The following is a 23420-nucleotide window of genomic DNA, read 5'->3' on the forward strand; positions in this document are numbered from 1 at the left end:
TTCAGTAATATTTGAGTAATATTGTAAGCATATTGTTTGAGCATCTTGTTTGTTTAACTAATTCATTACAGGTTATATGTAAAAATACGTGAATTGCATATGTCATGATGCTACCATGTGAGGCGTGAGCACCTCAATTCAAATAAAACTTTCAATACACGAGTTGTCTCTCGGCTCCCTTGTTTTCCTTCCGAATAGTTTTATATTTTGGAGTTACAAGACATAGCAACACACATTGCAGAATCCTTTTATTTTTACAGCACACTTACTGAATTTTCCTGTGCTTTGTGTGGGTCCTGACCCAGACCACGACAACTTTGTGCAGAACATTATCTGGACCACAACAACCTCATGTGGGGTACAATCTAGAGCATGGCAACATTTTATTTTAAACATTGGTATCAATGAGAAGAGGGCATGTACTGGGTGATGGAGGTTCTTAACAAACTAGGTTGCTTTCAAGGTGAAGCACTTCCTGATTTATTTACACAGATTTTTCCAAGAGCAATTCCTATTTTTAGGACAATGTTATTCTAGTTGTTATACTTTATGAAAATATAGTTGGAAGTAAACAGAGCAATATCATGTAAACTTAGGAATGGGCTTTCTTCAGTTAAAGTTGACTCTAGATCTTATTCTCATTTTAAAATCTATTAATAAAAATTAACCAAAATCTGAATGGAGATCGATCTACCATTTGCATGCCATATCCCCTGTAACAGAGTCAACTGAAAGCATTTTAAGAAAGGTACTGGATGATGCCTTCACAGTGTCCAGTGATGGCATTGGAAATCTCAATCAAATCAAGGGTAAAATAGTGTCAAATGAAAATGCCACACCTACATTTAAAAAAACCTATTTTATTCCTTATACCATCCATGAGAAAGTAGCCAGTGAGCTAGAATGCATGGAGGAATTCTTTCCAGGATTGAGTGGAGCCCATGGGCAATGACAGTGGTCCCAGTAGCCAAGAAGAATGGATCTGTGGTGATTTTAAGGTCACCATCAACCCAGTACTGAAAGTAGATCAATACCCTTTGCCCAGGACATTTGCAAACCTTTCTGGAGGAAAAGACTTCAGTAAAGTGCACTTAGCTGAGACCTACTATAGATGGAGATGGAGAAGTTTCCGAAGTATTTCTCACTATAAACACTCATAAAGAGCTTTATTGCTATAACAGGATTATTTTTGGAGTAGCATCTACATCTGCTCTCTGCATAAAGCTATGGACCAGAGGTGCAAAGTTGCCCAGGCACTCAGTGATACATGGATGACATCATTGTTACCGGTATGTATGCTAAGAAACTTCTCCTAAACCACAAGACTGTGTTCAAAAGATCAGAAGATTATTAGCTCAGAGCATAATGCAACAAGTGTGAGTTCTTTAAACTGCATATCATTTATTGAGGTCACATGATTGACCTCAATGATTACACAAATATGCTAAGAAAATTCAAGTAGGGCTGGATGCCACGAGACCAAAGGAAGTGTCATAGCTGCGGTCTTCTTTTGGGATTTTCAGTTATTACTAACAGGTTCCTGCCGAATCTGGCTACTTTGCTCCATGCTTTGAAATCATTACTTCAGATCAGGAAGAAATGGCAATGGACAAAAAGTGTGAGGTGACTTTGCAAAAAGAAAAGGAAATGGCAACATCAGACACTGTACTCACACATTAAGATCCATATCAATCAGTGAAACTTGCCTTATGGTGTAATGCAGGTGCAGTCATGTCACATGATATGATTGATGTAAGTGAACACCTCATAGCCTTTGCATCACATTCCCTTACTGCCACAGAGGAAAATTACACACAGATTGACAAAGAGGCCTTGAGTCTAGTTTAGGGTGTAAAACATTTCAACCAGTACTTATATGGGAGAGAGTTTACCCTCATTACTGATCATCAACCACTCGTGTCCAAGTTCAATCCACAGAAGGCTGTTCCACTAACAGCAGCAGCATGAATGCAGAGATGGGCTCTGCTTCTTGGAGGGCATAATTACAAGAACAAATCCAAGAGGACAACTCGCCATGGAAATGCTGATGGATTGTCTTCTTCACCCTTGGAAAAGGAAATAACTGAAAATGTTTCAGAAGTGGATACTCCTCATGATATATTCTCCCTAAGGCAAATCAAAAGTCTTCCTATTATGGCAGAGATAATCCAAAGGAAAACCAGAAAAGATCCTGTATTCTCTCAGGTCTACATGGCTGTGCAAAATGGCTGCAATATGCAACAGAAACTCCAAACCCCTCATTTTTACCAGTGTCAGGATGAACTTGCCCTTGATGGAGGTTTTCTTATGTGGGAGAGTTGTTGTGCCACCCAAACTGAAAGGTAAACTGTTGGAGGAACTACACACCAATCATCTGGGCATGGTCAAAATGAAAGCATTGACTCGAAGCAGCTTGCCATCCACTGTTTGGGAAGCCAACACATCCAGAAGGTGCTAACAGCAGCATCACTCCATCCCTGAGAATGGCCTGCACTGTCCTGGAAAAGGATTCATGTGGACTTTGCTGGACCATTCATGGGCACAAATTTTTTGGTAGTGGTGGATGAAGCTGCAAAGTGGCTGGAAGTGTTCCCAGCAGCCTCACACCATTGAGAAGAGACTTCTCAAAGCATCAACAAAGGCTGACGTTCCAGACACTTGGTTAGCTACAACAGACCACAGCTTGTGGGGTAAGAGTTTCATCCATTCTGGAAAATGAATGGAGTAAGACACACTTCATCTGCACCAAACGGCTCGGCGGAAGTGTTTGTCCACAGTCTAACAAACACACTGCGAGCGAGGTCAGCAGAACACACAACACTGATACTGAATCAGTAGCTCACCTATTTCCTCCTTGCATATCAGAATGCAACATCCTCCATAACCAACAACTCACCAGCTGTGCTGTTCCTGGGTTGTCCCTTGCATTCACACTTGAACCGGATCAAACCCAGTCTTAGAAGGAGTATGCAGGACAAACACCTGAGACAAATTGAGGGTCCCTCAAACAAGGAAGTTCAATGTTTCACTCTTGGACATGTAATTCTCTCATGGGAATCCGCAGGTGACAAATGTGGATACTTTTGGAAAGATTAAGGAGAGAACTGGATCACACCCCTACACAGCGGAGATCGAGTCCGATATCAACTGGAAACAACACCACAATTAGCTGAGGAGAGCAGAGTCAATTGTTAGTGAAGAAAGGAGTCCACAGCTGTCAGAACCACTTCCTGCAGTCCCAGAGTCAACTCCTACAACCTTTACGGAGGAGGACCCTGATCCTGAGATTGTACCACAGCCACTAGCCTCTCCTGCCAAAAAGAGTGATCCCCCTTGTCAGGAAAGACATTACCCCACAGAAGTAAGAAATCCGCCTGAATCTAGGCCTGAATGGGACCATTTGAAATTTACTATGATATGGATGTCTATATAGTAGTTGATTTATATAGTGGACTGTATACAAGTATATATTCTATACTGAGTTGGAGTTTATAGCTAAGCAGGGAGGACCATTGTGTAATTTAATATTTTAAAAGTATTGAGCAATATTGTAAGTATATTGTTTGATTAACTATTCTTTGGTTAAATAATTCATTATGGGTCCTATGTAAAATCATAGAATGGCATATGTGGCATATACATTATTATGCCACTACATCATAAGTGCTTGTCTCACTTAAAATAAAAATAAAGAGTACATGTTTATCCAGCTCTTCCTGTTTTTCTTTCAATTAATTCTATGTTTCAGAGTTATAAAATATAACATCAGCCTCCTCCACTCCAGCAATAACAACCCAAGTTTGCCCAACCCCTCGTATATCACATGCCCTCTAATCTGGGCATCATCGTGGTAAATCTCTTTTAAATTCTTTCCAAAGCCTCAACATCCTTTCTAGAATGGGACAACTAGAAATGTATGCAAGCTCTAGATGTGGCCTAACTTGAGTTTTACAAAGTGGCAACATAACTTCCTGACTTTTGAAATCAATGCCCTGACTAATAAATTCCAGTATATGGTTCTTAACCACCCTATCAACCTGTATCGCCACTTTCAGAGAGCTAGGAACTAGGACCCCAAAATCCCTCTAGTCATCACACTTGCCCATAACAGTGTACTCTCTCTACAGTATTTGTTGAAATACTGTGTGAGGTAGCTGAGTAATTAGATGCCAAGAAGAAAGCAGAAGGTAATGTATTGGCTGTGTATTTGCTAGATAGACCACACAGCATTAATTTACTGGATGCTGTGTGGGCCACCAAGCAAATATATTAAATAAATGGTAGAACATGTACCACAGTTGACTATTTAAACTTTCAAACTAACAGTCAGAATATTTTCTTTTCTGGGTATTCCCAGTTTCAATCCAAGCAGTACTAACATCAACAATTCAGTGATAAAGTTAGTACAGATGCCTGTAGCTGATTTTCCCGAGGAATCTAAAATTCTGCCACAAGCTTTATGATAGATCCCCTTTAATTATTGGTAATAATAGTTGCCTTTAGTTTACTGTCTGCGATGTGCGAATGGAAAGATTAGAAGCTGCACACGCCTACATTCCAAATACTTCAGTGCCTTTGTACTGTTAAGTAGCCAGGAACAAGACAGGAAATGCAAGTCACTCTTTAAGCAGATACCCGGTGCCTCCTGTCAGTCTTCAATGACGTCTTTTGGGTTTAGCAACACAGTCAGGAACTCAGCAATGATCTGGCCAGAAAACAGTCACAGCTTGTGCAACTGTAATAGATGTGTTCACATTTGTATTGCAATTTCCACTCCACATTGTTCCACTGACTTGTCTTCCTTTCATAGTTATCAGGAATACAAGCATCCTGTTTTTGATAAAGCAATCATGGATAACTTTTAACCTTTATTTCAACCACAATGAAATATTATTGTCATTTCCATTCTTTAGCTGCAACCATTCTCTCTCGGGACAACACTTTAAAACTTTAAGGCATTATCATTATACATTGAACCTTGTTTAAAAAAATCTGATTTCCTTTTGGGAGACATTAATTTGTTTTATGTTGGAGCTGTGATTTTCATAATGATGCATCTTATATTTAATGCGTTTGAGAACAAAAAGTATTTCAAAACAATTATTCCTCACACTTCATACTTTCTGGCTGAGAAATCAAAAATTCAACACATTCAACTAAAACACCATGGAGATGTTTTTATACTTCCCCAAACAGTTCCCTCACAAACCTCCTTCAGTAAAAAAAGTTAATTCTACCTTTACATATCATGGTTTGTAACACAATTACAAAACATTCAAAATTACCAATTCATTTCAATCTGTCAATCTGTTGCTTGAATTTGAAGTTAAATGATGTTAATCTGTGAAATTTTCCAGTTGAAAAGTTAATACTGGGGCATGCATTTAAGGTGAGTGGAGGAACGTTTAACGGAGATGTCAGGAGTAGTTCTTTATAAAAAACAAAGAGCAGTGGAACACTTCTGGGACTGATGGTAGAGGCAGATACAGTTTAAAAGACTCTTAGATAGACACAGGAATGTAAGAAAAATGGAGAATATGGGCAGTGTAGGAGAGAAGAGTTAGGTCGATTGTGGAGTGGGCTTACATATGTTGGCACAACATTGTGGGCCAAATGGTTCATATTGTGCTCTACTGTTCTATGTCCTAAGTGCATACATGTAGCTAGATTTGCAGTCTCTTTGATTCATTCAGAAATGATTGTTTAACTTGTTTCCAGGAACCTGTTCCCTCTGTGTTTTGGACAGAATGTTGACCAGATACCTTACCAAAAAGAAATACATAAATGCACTGGGACTTCTCCTTTGCTGGTCAAAAAGCTGCACAGTCAGAACAACTGTAGTAACAGCCATGGATGGATGTTGCAGTGTTAAGAGGCCACTGCTGAAGCAGAGGCTGGGGATGGGCTGAAACAATGGAAGAGTTTATTCTCATACATGCATCCTTCTCCCCTCTGGCCTCTTATCACCTGCCTATCACTGCTCCCTGGGTCCTCTCTTCCTACCCTTTCTCCTGTGGTCCACTCTCCTCTCCTATCAGTATCCTTCCTCTCCAGGCCTTTTATCTTTCCTATGTACCTGGCTTCACCTTATCACCTTCTACTATCCTCCTTCCCTTCTCCCCCGCCCCTTTTTATTCTGGCATCTTCCTCCCCAGTTCTTTCCAGTCCTCCTGAAGAAAGACCTCAGCCTGAAATGTCGACTGTTTATTAATTTCCATAGATGCTACCTGACCTGCTGAGTTCCTCAAGTGGTTTTGTGTGTTGCTTCTCACATCCAGTTTCCCTTTGTCCTACCATCTTTTCCAATTCAGCACTACACAGAACAAAAGAATTTGCTTGTATTCTTCATCCCAACCTCTTATAAAACTCACTCCTCCATGCAATTCAGGAACTCTAAAGCTGCAAATGCCTAGCCAGGCAATATCGCAAAACATGATGAAGGACACATCATGAACGGTCTGACATCCTTAAACACCAGCTCAGATATTGGAACTGTCTATAATTTGAGCACACAGATAATAAAAGTGCCATCTCCCCCAACACTCCGCCAAGCTCAGCAGAGAACTTGGCAAACACACACATTTTGTTTCAGAGGACTAATTAATTACATCGAAGGCTGAATGATATGCAAGTTAAAATGTTATTGCAACCCAGGTTAAGAAAAACCAAATATGTAATGTTAGAAAACTCCACCTGTGGAGGGATGAAGATGAGGTTTACCAATTTTTTTAATAAAGAGAACTTAGGGAAAAACTATGTGAGAATGAAGCGCGACTGACACAGGCGCAAACAAGAAAGAGAAATGCAGCAAACTACTAGAAACTAAAGATATAAACTGTTAAAAGTGAATTAGTAGTGAGTATCTCTACCCTACTTACTTGAAAACCTCAGGGTGAAACCCCTGGAGGAGAGACGATAGTGATAAAAGTGACAGTGTTAGTGAAGCTATGACTATAACAAGCAACAGCTATAACGAGCCAATATTGGCAGAGATGAGCGTCCAAGATCTCTAAAGAGTAACCAGGAATTAGTTCTGTTAAACCATATCAAGACATTTGGTCAGTTTCTTTTCGTGTAAGTTTGTGAACTGACTATCCACAAATGATCAACTATTTCAGACAACGAACCAAGAAACAAGACGGCGAGCCACCCAAGATCGAAGAACCAGCGTGGGAACTAAATGTTTAATGTGGTAGAGGATTTCATACGGTTGGATGTACAAGTTTATTTTCATTTGAAGGATCTTAATTTGACTTTCTGCAAGAAATGATTATTCTTGTAAAGACTTTGATAAATTACAATGAGATTTACCTTGCTTAAAAGTTGTGATGTTGTAGAATTGTCTTGAAAGGAGTTAAACTGGATATATATATAATCTTAGAATCTGAATTTGAATCTGTAGAGATACTGACTTAAAATGAATTACTATTCAACTAACTAGGGATAAATAGAAAGACAATTGTTAGTCTGTAAACCTTTAAAGAGAGAATTACACTAGATCTAATTAGTTAGAGAACATGGAGTAACAAAGGTTATTCTAATAAATTCCACTGATTCTAACTGAAAAGGAATTTGGTTTTCGTTTAATATCCGAGATTTGGAATCTAAACAGAACGTTGGAAATTTGGATTGTTCTTACTCTTGTAAATATTTTGTATATATTTTTTTTATAAACAAACTTACCTCCAGAAGTGTTTGATTTCTATTCACTGCCTTCTTCTGATACCTAGAGCTTCTGATGGCCTACTAGCACCTAGTGTAGTACTATGTAATTTGATTTTCTTTAAGAGTGTGGCGACCAGTCACTCGAGTTAAGACAAGCCCTACACAAATGTCACATTATGGTTTTGAAGCCTGCCGGAAAAGCTGTGTATTGTGGTAAGGACCAAAGTGGGGCCTTGCATCAAACTTGGAGGCCACTCCATACAGCAGGGAAGTAGCAGCAACACATTAGCACAATTGTTAACTCAGCCAATATTTCTGGCTCGTATTTTAGACTGTAGTTCAGCAAATCCAACAGATTTTAGCTTCTGTCGTGACAAATAATACAAGAACATCCTGATAGTTTTTTCTCTCTCTTGTTCTCATCCATGAGGCACCCAGCCCTGACCAAAAAAGGTTCAGATTCAGAACCATTGGCTCAGGTCATCCCCCAAAGCCAGACACTGCATTATTCAAGCTCGATCCATTGTGAAGGCACTGAACAAGAGAAGTAGAGAAAGGTACATGAAAGGTAGGCAGTTTGAAAATGAAAAAAAAAACAACTTGATTGGGGGCATTGCTTTGCAATACCGCATGCTTCGATTTATATGTTCAGAATGCTTATTTTGTGTTTGCTTCATTTTTACAACGTGGCTAAGTAGGTCTCTTGACTGTGACCAGAAGTCAGCTGTGATTTGAGACTGTTGATGTGGCCTGCTGGGACTGAGTGGACTGGAAAACCCAGCTGAATGTGCTGTTTGCACAAAGACAATCTGTGGAGTAAGGCTGCCCAGCTCCTCACCACTCTGCCAGTGCCCCGGTGCTGCAGCTCACATAACTGCCCCTTGGCTCCAGCATGCCAGTTCACTCCTGGTATCTGTGGCTGTGTGTGTGAGTCTATGTCTGGGAGTTGCCACATTTTTCCTATGACCATGTGGCTTTTCCACAGGGTGTTCCAGTTTACTCCCATATCCCTAAGGTGTGCTTGTTGTTAAACTGACTGCTACAAATTTTCCATTCATGTAAATGAGAGGCAGGAAAATTGGAATGCAACAGAGAATAGTTTACAAGTTAATAGGAGGGGAATAGGAAATAATATAAATACACCACTGAGAACTGGCATAGACTTTCTGGGCTAAATGACCTCCATCCATGTCATAAATAAAGAAATAATTGCAATATTCCTGTTGCCAAGAGCTTTTCCCTTATAATTGCAAAACCATGAGGTATGTTGTAGATATTCATGAAATACAGAGCTCCGGGCAGTGGATTTGTTATTTCAGGACACTATGGTCTGCTTTGTCACATTTTGTGTGGTAACATAGCTTTTGATGTTCATATGGCATTAGTTGTGCGCTACCCATTTTGACAACTGTTGACCCTTGTTGCATTGAAGCCATTTTCTGCTCGGCCATGTTGAGTTAAGCAGCAATGAACTGGTGAACTACAGTGACGTGAAGTATAGTTGTTAAAAGGAGAAAATTAAGTGTTATAGAACTGCAACAATTGAAGTCAGTGATTTCAGTTTGTAATGCTGACTCAAACATAAAATCATTCTTAGGTCAACATCTACACATTTAAAAAAAAACTTTCTTTTCTGGTGCTTGGATTTAAATACAGCCCTGATTAATTAAATGAATTCCATTTCCATAATCTAACAGTCCTGCATGAGATGAATAAGGACCATTCGTATTTTGCTCATACTTCACTTATTTGTTGATTTTACTGGAAAACATGGGGAATTCCATAGAAAACAAAAAAAAAACAACAGAATTCTGACATCATAGATGAACCATACTGTTGAGGCAGAGCAAATATCCTTTACAACTATTGATGATATTACTCACAAGAGTGTTCCGATAAACTTCAGCACAAAACTAGAAATGAAAATTCTTTAAATTATTGATATTTTGTTAATAATTACTAGCTATACTGTATCCTTTGCATAATATTCGACACTATACTAATGAGTAAGAATACAAGAACAGAATTAAACATGTCAATTCATGACATTTCAAATAATACCTTTAGTCATTCTGCACAAATAATAACTGGTGAATACATAGACATGTATAAACTTATATCGAAGGTCATACTTCAAATTCAGTGCAGGACTCTAATATGATCTATTATGCGATCTCTATTTAAAATATGCATATTTGTTTTTAACTGTTAATGAATCCATTACTATTCTATTGTTTAAAGGTCTACTAAATGCACTAAAATATTATATGAATAATTGTGATCATATTAATAACAAAACTAGTAACATTATGCTGTTCAAAGTATTCACTTCACTAATAATTAGGCAGCAATACAATCTATTTAAGAGCAACAGGTTAATAAATATATATACACACACACCCCCCTAAGTAAGGGTTTTAGTTTCCTTTGAAGATTTTAAAGTTTTTTAAAACATGAATGCATTCTGTGTAAAGTTGATAAAATATTTGACCATAGGTAGGTGCACATGAGCATTTAATCATAATATACTAATAATTCTACATTTTATATCAGAGATATTGGCATTTCTTCCATTTAATTGTCAAGCATGAAAACATAATAAACAATTGTTTACCTTATTCGAAGCCATCTCGCTGACTGACCGGTATGTTTGTATTGTCTCAAGTTGATCCAAACACCAGTCTAATTCTTCCAGAGTCTCCATAGCTAACTTTTGGTAGTTTTCTTCTGTAAACAAGCACATAGGCATGTAGTCAGGGTTTAGCTGCTGCATCGCGTCTATTTCAGAATTACTAGGGCAGCCCAATGCCCGACCACAATGTTCCTTCATCGTGTGTGCTTCACAGTTAATGATCAGAGGTACAGGACAGCTATCCTCGCGTTTGTTGACAAGCTTCAGATTTAGAATATCAGCCAGAAACACTCTTCTAAACGTGGAAGGGGAGTGGAGAAATGACACCATGAAATTTGCATAATAGCGAAGATTTCCCAAATCGGACGTCACGTTTCCAGCTTCAAATTAGTCAAGAGTACTGTTTACTCCTTAGCGAAACTATGACAAACTTTGATTTATATTGCATTTACGTTACAGAGCACGCCTGGAGGTTTCACAAGTTGAATGGAAGTTCGCCTTGGAGTCTTAAAAAGCTAGGGAAACCCCTCAGTGTCAGAAGAACAGCCCGATTTTTGCCGGACACTTGTTGCCTTGTGAGCTTTCTCTAACTTAATAAAAATGTATCTCCATCAAAGCTCACACAAGGGTAGTCCCTTTTTCCGAATGTGTATCTTATGGGCTTCAGTTGCATTAAGTGTTAGCTGAATGAATAACGTTGTTTCTCGTTAAAAGCCAGAAAATCTTATTGAACGGTGACACAAACTACATGGAAAGCCTGGACTGGATTTTCCCCAATCCAAGCATAAAACACGAACTCAATAAATTAGTCAACTAATAATATTAATGATGCTCTGCACCTCATAGCCAATTATTCACTGAGGGTTATCTAATCTCCTGTAGGCATTACACGTCTTGCTGTTCCTGCTGGGAATATTTAAGACCATCCAAATGCTCAACTGCAACTCCAGTTGACACTGGACCATTTAGAGGTCAGTTAATAGAGCTTAAATTCTTTCTGGAACTGATTATGTGGACTGGATGGTCATTAAATCTTTTTGATGATTTTATTGATATGTGTTTAGCAAAGCTTTATGCAATTATTTGGAAATCTTATGGTAGAATGAATTTTAAATTAAAAAATATTTATTTTTCCTTCATTGTAGCAGATTAAACTGCCAACATTTCCAACAACTTCTGTTTTAGATCTCTTTTGGATAAAATAAATGAACTTGGTGACAGTAGGCAAAGGAGATGGTGGAAGAATAATTTTGTGAGTGGAAGTATGTGAACAGTGGCAAACTGCAGAGGTTAGTATTTGTTCCCTTGTTTCTGATATCCATTATTTCAATATAAAAGCAGAAGACAGTGAGTATATTTGCAGATAACATGAAAGTTGTCGGTATTATGAGTAGAAAGGGTACAGATGAGATAGGAAGTTGGATAGAATTTTGGCAAACAAGAGAAAATCTAAAGATGCTGGAAATCCAAGCAACACACACACACACAGAAAATGCTGGAGGATCTCCGCATTGCCAGGCGGCATCTATGGAAAATAGTAAACAATCAACGTTTTGGGACTGAGACCCTTCATCAGGGCAGGAGAAAAAAGATGAGAAGTTTAAGTAAGAAGATGGGGGAGGCGAGGAAGACGTACAAGGCAGTAGGTGATAGATGAAACTGGGGAAGGGGGAGGAGTGAAGTAGAGAGCTGAGTTGATTGGTGAAAGTGATAAAGGGTTGGAGAAGGAGGAATCTGTTAGGAGAGGACAGAAGGCCATGGAAGAAAGGGAAGGGAGGGGAGTACCAGAGGGAGGTGAGGATAAGGTGAGAGAGGGAAAGGGAAAATGGTGAAGGGGAGGCATTACCGGAAGCTGGGGAAATCGGTGTTCATGCCATCAGGTTGGAGGCCACCTAGAAGGAATACAAGCTGCTGCTTCTCCAACCTGAGAGTGGCCTCATCGCATCAGTAGAGGAGCCATGGACTGACATATTGGAATGGGAATGAGAAGTAGATTAAAATGGGTGGTCAATGGAGATCACATTTTTTCAGATGGAAAGAGCATAGGTGTTTGGTGAAGCGGTCTCCCAATCTATGTCAGGTCTCTTTAATATATAGGAGGACACACCTGGAGTCCCACATAGAGTATATGACCCTAACAGACTCACAGGTGAAGTGTCGCCTCACCTGTAAGGATTGTTTAGGGCCCTGAATGGTAGTGAGGGAGGAGGTGCAGGGGCAGATGTAGTACTTGTTCCACTTGCAAGGATAAGTGCCAGGAGTGAGAACAAGGAGAAGAGACAAATGTTCAAGGGAGTCGTGTGGGAGTGATCCCTGCAGAAAGTGCAGATGTGCTGGGTGGTGTGTTCCCACTGGAGGAAGTTACAGAGAATTATGTGCTGTTTATGGAATTATAAATTCCATAATTATAGAATTATGGAAGCTGTTTGGGTGGTAGGTGAAGACAACAGTGACCCAATCCCTGGTGGGTTGGAGGGAGGATGGAGTGAGGACAGATGTGTGCAAAATGGAAGGGATGAGGTTGAGGGCAGCATTGATGATAGACGGAGGGAAGTCCCTTTCTTTGAAGGAGGACATCTCCTTAGTTCTGGAATGAAAAGCCTCATCCTGAGAGCAGGTGTGTTGGCAATGTTTGGTGGTAAGGTTCCATTGAAAATGACAGAAGTTGCAGAGAATGATGTGTTGGATGCAGAGGCTCATGGGTTTGGTAGGAACTTGGGCAAGAGGAACTCTGTCCCTGTTACAGCAGCAGATAGATGTGGTGAGTGTGGATGTCTGGGAAATGGAGATGTGGGTGAGGGCAGCATCAATGGTGGAGGAAGGGAAATACTGTGCTTTGAAGAAGGGGGATGTCTCTGATGATCTAGAAAGGAAAACCTCATCCTGGGATTTTATGGGACTTAACCCATAAGCATAAAATGACACATTTTGGAAGTCAGATAGTGATTTGACATATCCAGTATGTCTTAGTGCATGTTAACGAATGTTAAGGAATGTTAACGTACAGAGGTGTCTTGGGATTTGTTTGCAACCTAATTCCCTGAAAGCAGCCGCATTGGTAGATGGGGTAGTAAAGAAGGGATATGGCGCATTTGCCCTCATAGATTGAGAAATGAAAATAAAAGCAGGGATGCCGTATGAAACTTTACAGATCTTTACAGAGAAAATGCAGCAGGAACTCAGCAGGTCAGACAGCATCTATGGAAAAGAGATACAGTTGACATTTCAGGCTGAGAACCTTCTTCAGGACTGAGAAGGAAGGGAGAAGATGCCAGAATAAAAAAGGTGGGGGGAGGGAAACATTGACTGTTTACTCTTTTCTGAAGATGCTGCCTGGCCTGCTGAGTTCCTCCAGCATTTTGTGTGTGGCACTTTGGATTTGCAGCATCTGCAGACTTTCTCATGTTTATAGTTTACAAGTCACTGGTTAGACTGCACTCTATGTATGTGTTCTAGTCACCACACCAGAGGAAGGATGTGGTTGCACCACGGAGAGCAGTCACCAGGATACGGTCTGGATTGGAAGACCATAGATATGAGGGGGGATCTGAAAAGCTGGGTTTACATTCTGTGGAGTGACGGAGGCTGACAGATGACCTGAGAGAGGTATGTATCTAGTTTTTAATGGATCTCATATTTTGTCAGCTATGCGTGCACACAGAAATATACAATAAAATTACAGAAACTGTGGATGCAAAGTGCATTCAGACAGTGTAATCAATACAATAAAACCAATTAGACTGACTGGCACCATTGTCATGCAGCAGTGCACATTGGCAACTGGCACACGGGAGTGGCATGTTAAATGTATGGTTTAAGGAACTTGCTGAACTCCTCCAGTAGTTTGTATTTCCCTTTCTTACTAACCATTCCTGATGTACAGTCTTCTTTCCCCTCCAGTCCTCTCCATTTGTTCCCTTTACTTAATTGAAATAATCTTCTACATAGCAAACTCCTCTGATATTTTTTCCTCAACTCTGAATCTCAGTCCTGATCTCAATCCCAATCTCACTGTTGGGTTTCTTTCTCTGCCCACATACATTTTCTTCCATTTGCTTCCCAAGTCCTTTCCTCGTTCCAACTTCTGCTCCCTCCTTAAATCCATTTCCCCACTCTTTCTCAAAATTCATGATTGTTTAATATCATTTCCAGTGCACACATGTAAAGGAGAATGAAATTATCTCTGGGCCTAATGCAGACCCCCCCCCCCCAAAAAAATAAAACACTAAGATAAAGAACACTAATAAAAACAACAATTATAGATACATAAGATGGCTTGCATTGATTGATTGTCTGTACATACAGTGATTCTAGGCACAGGAGTACCTGTGCATAAGGTGACTCTGACAGAAAATGATAAAAATAGTGGTGGTGGGGAATGTGGAGGGGTGGTTAGTGGGTGGAGGTGTTCATTAGCCTTACGAGTTGGAGAAATGAACTGTGTTTGAGTCTGGTGGTCCTAACGTGGATGTTATGTAGCTTCCACCCTGATAGGAGTGGAACTATGATTTCTCCTACTCCCAGCGCTCCACGTTCCAGTCCCCACCCTCTTTCCCCACTCTTACAATTCCTTGCATCCTCCCCAATTCTCTAGTTTCCAGTCTTCTCTCTACTCCTTCATTTCCCCCTCCCTTATTCTAATCCTCTGTACTCACTTCCACCTCTCCTTTCTGAAGTCTTGTACCTCGTGTCAACTACCTGCCCTCTTGCCTTCCAATTCTACAAACTGTTCCTCTTTCATTGACCTCATGTCCTTTATCTTATATAATGTTATGGAATCACCTATGATAACCTTCCATTGGTAATCAGAAAATATTTTGTTCAGATATTGCACTTAGTTTCTTTTCTATGTGACTCATCACCTCTTGCCTTCCATGAACTGAGTTGCTTTTCATCCCAGGTACTAATTAGATTTTACTGTAGGAAATTTTTATTCATTTACTGAATGTGGATGATATTTAAAGCACACTCGTAGCTGTTCCTGTGAAGATGGTGCTAAGCTCCCTTCTGAACGCTTATAGCCTGTAGGTGATGGATTTTCTACAGATGCATCATGGAGAGCACTCTGTATGGCTGCATCTCCGTATGGTATGGGGGAGCCACTGTACAGGATTGTAAAAATCTGCAAAACATTGCAAACTCAGCCAGCTCCATCATGAGCACTAGCCTTCCCAGCATTGAGGACATCTTCAAAAGTTGCTGCCTCATGAAGGCAACATCCACCATTGAGTATCCTCATCACCACCCTCAGAACATGCCCTGTTCTCATTGCTACCATTTAAGGAGGAGGTAGAGGAGTGTGAAGACAAACACCCAACATTTCAGGAACAGCTTCCTCTCCTCTACCATCACATTTCTGAAAGGACAACTTTTGCACTACTTATTTAATTTATATTCTGTATATATATTTCTTACTATAATTTATATTTTTATTAGCTTTTGCACTGTACTGCTGTTGCAAAAGAACACATGTCATGACGTATGCCAATGTTATTAAACCTGATTCTGACTCTGAATGTTGCGCAGGAAGTTCCTGGATTTAGTCCCAATGATAATAAAGGAACAAAAATATATTTTCATGTCACAATAGTGATCTAAAGGAAAACTTGGAAATTTTGGTGTTGTGATATATGCTTTCCCCATGTTTTTCTAGATGGTTAAGACTGTTTAAGAGGTATTGGAGTAGGTTAGAGGAAAACCTACAATGTATTTTGTAGATGGGACTCTGTAGTCACTGTATGCCACAGGTGATGGGGGCAAATGCTAAGGCAGTAGATATAATTGCATTCGGACAGGATGGTCTATCTTGAAAGGGGTTGAATTCATTCATTCTGACAAAAATATTCCAATGTTTCCTGTGCAAGTACAGGAATACTTTGGGGAGTAGGTGGTGAGCCATACTGAAGGATGTCTAGCCTCTTGAGTAATTTGCTGGCTTTGGCCTTAAGTAAAGAAAATAATTCTACAGAGAAAAGTGAAGTCAAAATCCTAGGAATTCTTTCAAAAACAACTGCATATTACATTTGGGAAAATTTAAATATTTTTATTTATTCTTTCACAGAATGTGGCTGTAACTGAGATTTATTATCCTGCCCTCAAATTGAGATAACAGTTATTAAAAACACAAGGTAGGAATGACATATCTTCTGTCTTAAAGGACATTAGTGAACCAGGTGTTTTTTTTTATATGACAACCTTGTAGTTTCATGGTTGCTGCTACTATGACTTGCTTTTATTCCAGTTCCTGGATGTCAATGTTTCTGAAGATTATCCAACATATTGATGCAATTATGAAGAAGGCACACCAGTGGCCACATTTCATTAGGAGTCTGAGAAGTTTTGGTATATCCCCAAACACGCTAACAAATTCTATAGATGTACCATTAAGCATTCTGATTGGTTGCTTCACTGTCTGGTATGGAGGCACCCATTCAAAGGATTGTAAAAAGCTGCTGTAAACTCAACCAGCTCCACCAGGGGCACTAGCCTCCCCACTAAAAAGGACATCTTCACAAAGCAGTGCCTCAAAAAGATAGCATCCATCATTAAGGATACTCAGCACCCAGAACATGCCCTCGTCTCATTACTATCATCAGAGAAGAGGTACAGGAACCTTAAAACACACACTCAAAGTTTTAGAAGCAGCTTGTTCCTCTCTGCCATCGGATTTCTGAGCCAATAAACTCTACCTCTTTCGTTCAATTTTTGAACTAATTTTAATTTCATATTCTAACTTGTAGTAATTTTATGTATTTTCACTGTACTGCTGCTGCAAAACATCAAATTTCATGCTATTGCCAATGATAATGAACCTGATTCTGATTTGGCCTGGTATGAAAACAGCAATGCCCTTGAACAGAAAATCATATAAAATGTAGTGGATATGGCTCAGTCCATCACAGGTAACTGAGCACATTTACAAGGAGCACTGTCACAGGAAAGCAACATCCATCATCAAGGACCCCCACCACACAGGAATGCTCTCTTCTCGCAGCTGCCATCAGGAAGAAGGTACAGGAGCTTCAGGACCCACACCACCATGTTCAGGAACAATTATTACCCCTCAACCATCAGGCTCTTGAACCACTGGGGATAACTTCACTCAACTTCACTCACTCCAACACTGAAGACTGAGATGGAAAATAAATCAGCCATGATCAAATGGCAAAGCAGACTCAAAGGGTTGAATGGCTTAATTCGGTTTCCATGTCCTAACTGTTCCCACAACCTATGGACTCTCCTTCAAGGACACTTCATCTCATGTTTTTGATATTTATTCATTATTTATTTATTTTCTTTTGTAATTACACAGTTTGCTGAGATGCAACTTGGATCCGCTCCAATTTGCCTACTGGAGCAACGCATCCACAGCAGATTCCACTTCATTGGCTCGTCACTCAACCCTGGAATATCTAGACAGCAACGATGCATACATCAGGATGCTCTTCAGCAAAACCAACATCCCCTCAAAACTAATCAACAAGCTTAAAAACCTGGTCTGCAATACTTCCTTGTGCAATTAGATCCTTGATTTCCTGACTTGCAAAACCCAGTCAGTTCGGATCAGCAACAAAGTCTCCTCCATAATCACCATCAGCACAGGTGCACCATAAAGTCATGCACCCTCATTCCGCTCTACTTGATTTCCACATATGACTGTGTGGCTAAGCACAGCTCCAAAGCCACATTCAAGTTTGCTGATGTAGGCCAAATCTAACATATAGAGAGGCTTTGAGGAAAGAGCAGCAGAATAAAAGGTATAAAGGTAGTAACGTAGAAGTGTGTGTACTTCAATGTAAGAAGGATCAGGAACAAAGGTGATGAACTGAGAGCTTGGATACATACATGGAATTATGATGTAGTGGCCATTACGGAGACTTGGCTGGCACCAGGGCAGGAATGGATTCTCAATATTCCTGGATTTCAGTGCTTTAAAAGGGATAGAGAGGGGGGAAAGGGGAAGGTGGGGTGCAATTACTGGTCAGGGATACTATTACTGCTGCAGAAAGTGTGGGTAATGTAGCAGGATCCTCTTTTGAGTCAGTATGGGTGGAAGTCAGGAACAGGAAGGGAGCAGTTACTCTACTGGTGGTATTCTATAGGCCCCCTGGTAGCAGCAAAGATACTGAGGAGCAGATTGGGAAGCAGATTTTGGAAAGGTGTAAAAATAACAGGGTTGTTATCATGGGTGACTTTAACTTCCCTAATATTGATTGGCACTTGATTAGTTCCAATAGTTTAGATGGGGCAGAATTTGTTAAGTGTGTCCAGGATGGATTCCTGACTCAGTATGTTGACAGGCCGACTAGGGGGAATGCCATACTAGATCTAGTATTAGGTAATGAACCAGGTCAGGTCACAGATCTGTCAGTGGGTGAGCATCTGGGGGACAGTGATCACCGCTCCCTGACCTTTAGCATTATCATGGAAAAGGATACAATCAGAGAGGACAGGAAAATTTTGAATAGGGGAAGAGCAAATTATGAGGCTATAAGGCTAGAACTTGCGGTTGTGATTGGGATGATGTTTTTGCAGGGAAATGTACTATGGACATGTGGTCGATGTTTAGGGATCTCTTGCAGGATGTTAGGGATAAATTTGTTCCGGTGAGGAAGATAAAGAGTGGTAGGGTGAAGGAACCATGGGTGACAAGTGAAGTGGAAAATCTAGTCAGGTGGAAGAAGGCAGCATACATGAGGTTTAGGAAGCAAGGATCAGGTGGGTCTATTGAGGAATATAGGGTAGCAAGAAAGGAGCTTAAGAAGGGGCTGAGAAGAGCAAGAGGGGGTCATGAGAAGGCCTTGGTGAGTAGGGTAAAGGAAAACCACAAGGCATTCTTCAATTATGTGAAGAACAAAAGGATGATAGGAGTGAAGGTAAGACCAATTAGAGATAAAAGTGGGAAGATGTGCCTGGAGGCTGTGGAAGTGAGCGAGGTCCTCAATGAATACTTCTCTTCGGTATTCACCAATGAGAGGGAACTTGATGCTAGTGAGGACAATATGAGTGAGGTTGATATTCTGGAGCATGTTGATATTAAGGGAGAGGAGGTGTTGGAGTTGTTAAAATATATTAGGATGGATAAGTCTCCGGGGCATGACGTAATATTCCCCAGGTTGCTCCATGAGGCGAGGGAAGAGATTGCTGAGCCTCTGGCTAGGTTCTTTATGTCCCCGTCCACAGGAATGGTACTGGAGGATTGGAGGGAGGTGAATGTTGTCCCCTTGTTCAAAAAAGGTAGTAGGGATAGTCCGGGTAATTATAGACCTGTGAGCCTTGCGTCTGTGGTGGGAAAGCTGTTGGAAATTATTTCTTAGAGATAAGATCTATGGGCATTTAGAGAATCACGGTCTGATTAGGGACAGTCCATATGGCTTTGTGAAGGGCAGATCATGCCTAACAAGCCTGAAAGAGTTCTTTGAGGAGGTGACCAGGCATATAGATGAGGGTAGTGCAGTGGATGTGATCTACATGGATTTTAGTAAGGCATTTGACAAGGTTCTACACGGTAGGCTTATTCAGAAAGTCAGAAGGCATGGGATACAGGGAAGTTTGGCCAGGTGGATTCAGAATTTGCTTGCCTGCAGAAAGCAGAGGGTTGTGGTGGAGGGAGTACATTCAGATTGGAGGGTTGTGACTAGTGGTGTCCCACAAGGATCTGTTCTGGGACCTCTACTTGTTGTGATTTTTATTAGCGACCTGGATGTCGGGGTAGAAGGGTGGTTTGGCAAGTTTGCAGATGACACAAAGATTGATGGTGTTGTAGATAGTATAGAGGATTATCGAAGATTGCAGAGAGGCATTGATATGATGCAGAAGTGGGCTGAAAATTGGCAGATGGAGTTCAACCTGGAGAAGTGTGAAGTGGTACACTTTGGAAGGACCAACTCCAAGGCAGAGTACAAAGTAAATGGCAGGATACTTGGTAGTATGGAGGAGCAGAGGGATCTGGGGGTACATGTCCACGGATCCCTGAAAGTTGCCTTACAGGTAGATAGGGTAGTTAAGAAAGTTTATGGGGTGTTAGCTTTCATAAGTCGAGGGATAGAGTTTAAGAGACGCGATGTAATGATGCAGCTCTACAAAACTCTGGTTAGGCCACACTTGGAGTACTGTGTCCAGTTCTGGTTGCCTCACTATAGGAAGGATGTGGAAGCATTGGAAAGGGTACAGAGGAGATTTACCAGGATGCTGCCTGGTTTAGAGAGTATGGATTCTGATCAGAGATTAAGGGAGCTAGGGCTTTACTCTTTGGAGAGAAGGAGGATGAGAGGAGACATGATAGTGGTGTACAAGGTATTAAAAGGAATGGACAGAGTGGACAGCCAGCGCCTCTTCTCCAGGGCGCCACTGCTCAGTACAAGAGGACATGGCTTTAAGTTAAGGGGAGGAAAGTTCAAGGGGGAATATTAGAGGAAGGTTTTTCATTCAGAGAGTGGTTGGTATGTGGAATGCACTGCCTGAGTCAGTGGTGGAGGCAGACACACTAGTGAAGTTTAAGAGACTACTAGATAGGTATATGGAGGAATTTAAGGTGAGGGGTTATATGTGAGGCAGGGTTTGAGGGTCAGCACAACATTGTGGGCCGAAGGGCCTGTAATGTGCCATACTATTCTATGTTCAAAGGTGGTGACAAATCAGCATATAGGAGAGGGACTTAAAATCTGTCTGAATGCCACAGCAACAACCTCTTACTCAATACGATGTCAACAAGACCAAGAAGTTGATTATTGACTTCTGGATGAGGAAACCAAAGGACCTTGTGCCAGTCCTTATCGGAGAGGTGGAGAGGGTCAGCAATTTTAAATTCTTCAGTTGTTATTTTGGAAGATCTGTCCTGGGCTCAGAAAGTAAGTGCAATTATGAAGAAAACTTGGCAGTGCCTTTGCTTAGGAGTTTACAAAGATTCACCATGACATCTAAACTTTTGACAAACTTCTGTAGAAGTGTAATAGAGAGTATATCGATTGCCTGCATCACAGCGAGGGTCAGAAACGCCAATGCCCTGAATGGAAAATCCTACAAAATTAGTGGATATGGTCCAGTCCGCCACAGGTAAAGGTCTCCCCATCATTGAGCACATCAACATAAAGCTTTGTCACAGCAATGCAGCATCCATCATCATGGGTCCCTAACTCCCAGGCCATGCTCTCTTCCGACTGCTGCTATCAGGAAGAAGGTACAGGAGCCTCAGGACCAACACCACCAGGTTCAGGAACAGTTATTACCCCTCAACCATTAGGCTTTTGAACCAAAGGGGATAACTTCACTCAACTCACTTGCCCCACAATGGAATCATATTATTTTGAATGAATTATGTTGTGCTGAAAAGATTTGTTAATTTAAATTTATTTTGTTCTCTTGAAATACTTGCAAGTATTCTCCACTGTAATCATTGAGTGACCACGGTAGTTTTACAGGCCTGTGAATGAAAATTCTCAAATGCCATAGACGTGTGTTGATCCACTTATTGCTCTGTTTCCTCTCCACCTTAGTTCTTTATCTCCCATTGAGTTTTGTTTTACATCTTACAATCACTGTAAATCTGCATCAGCTAGAAAAACGGGCTGAAAAATGGCAGATGGAATTTAATGCAGACAGGTGTGAGGTTTTGCACTTCGGCAGGACCAGCCAGGGTAGTTCTTACACAGTGAACAGTAGGGCACTGAAGGGTGTGGCCAAACAAAGAGATCTAGGAATACAGGTACATAATTTGTTGAAAGTGGTTTCACAGGTAGTTAGGGCCATAAAGCAAGCTTTTAGCATATTGGCATTCATAAATCAATGTATTGAGTACTGGAGATGGGATGTTATACATAACTTGCATGAGGTTGTATAAGACAAGGGTGAAACCCAATTTGGAGTACTGTGTGGAGGTTTGGTCACCTACCTACAGGAAAGATGGAAACAAATTTGAAAGAATGCAGCAAAAATTTACAAAGACTTGGCTAGGTCTGGAGGACCCAAGTTTCAAGGAAGACTGAATAGGATAGGACCATATTCTTTAGAAAGTAGAAGGCTAAAAGGAGATTTGAGAGAGGTATACAAAATTATGAGGGGTACAGATAGTGGAAAAAGCCTATTTGTATTTACCTTGATGTTGGGTGGGACTGCAACCAGAGGACATGGATTAAAGGTGAAAGGTGAGAAATTTAAGAAGAACATGAAGGAAAACTTCTTCACTCAGAGGTTTGTGAGAGTGTGGAATTAACTGCACACACAAGTGGTGCATGTGAGTTTGATTTCAACATTTAAATTTAAGTTTGAATAGGTACATGGATAGAAGGGATATGGAGGGTTTGGTCTCAGTGCAAGTCGATGGGGGTAGGCAGTTTAAATGGTTTCAGCCTGGACTAAATGGACCAAAGGGTCTGTTTCTGTGCTGTACTTCTCTAAGACTCTAAATGTGATACCATCTTCAAATGGAATTTCTATTTATCTTACAGCATGCTCTTCATTGAAATTTTAACCTAGTTTGACCATGAGGAAATTTAACGGTTCTATAAAACCCTGATTAGACACATGGGAATATTGTATTCAGTTCTGGTCACCACATTATTAGAAGGATATGGAGCCTTTAGAAAGGAGATTTGCCAGTATGTTACCTGGAACAGAGAGTGTGTCTTATGAGGATAGGGGTGAACAAGCTATGGCTTTTCACTTTGGAAAGTGCAGAGAGTTCTGGACACAGCTCATCAACTCACAAATCAGTCTCCCCTCCATGGATTCTGACCTTACTGCCACAGTAAAGCAGCCATCATAAACAAAGAAGTCAGTTACTTTGGATATTTGCTTTTCTCCCCTGTTCAACAAGATACAAAAGCTGAAAGCATGAAAGCTCAAGAGTAGCTTCTACCCTGCTGTTATAACTATAAAATTCTCTACTTCCCTAATGTGATAAGTTGGATTTTAGACCTCACATTCTACTTTGCTCTGATCTTGTACCTTATAGTTACAAAGAAAGAGCAGTTCAGCTAAACAGTAACACTTTAAAGGATAAAGATTAGCTTCATTTGTGACATGGACATCAAAATGATGAAACATACAGTAAAATGTGTCATTTGCGTAAATAGCCGCAACGGTCTGAGGATTTGCTAGGGCTGCCCATGTTTCTGGTGCCAAC

The 23420-nt window shown here is 40.6% G+C and overlaps 1 protein-coding gene across 1 annotated transcript in view; it reads right to left on the minus strand.

The window, feature by feature from the left end:
- The window catches only part of pde4ba (phosphodiesterase 4B, cAMP-specific a), a 257430-nt gene that overhangs the window by 37526 nt on the left and 196484 nt on the right, over window positions 1–23420 (minus strand). Inside the window, exon 6 of the mRNA XM_059984382.1 lies at window positions 10280–10392. Coding sequence (XP_059840365.1) covers window positions 10280–10392 — 113 coding nt within the window. The remainder of the gene's footprint in view (window positions 1–10279; window positions 10393–23420) is intronic.

Source organism: Hypanus sabinus, chromosome 11 (assembly GCF_030144855.1).
Source record: "Hypanus sabinus isolate sHypSab1 chromosome 11, sHypSab1.hap1, whole genome shotgun sequence".
In the NCBI taxonomy this organism is placed as follows: domain Eukaryota; kingdom Metazoa; phylum Chordata; class Chondrichthyes; order Myliobatiformes; family Dasyatidae; genus Hypanus; species Hypanus sabinus.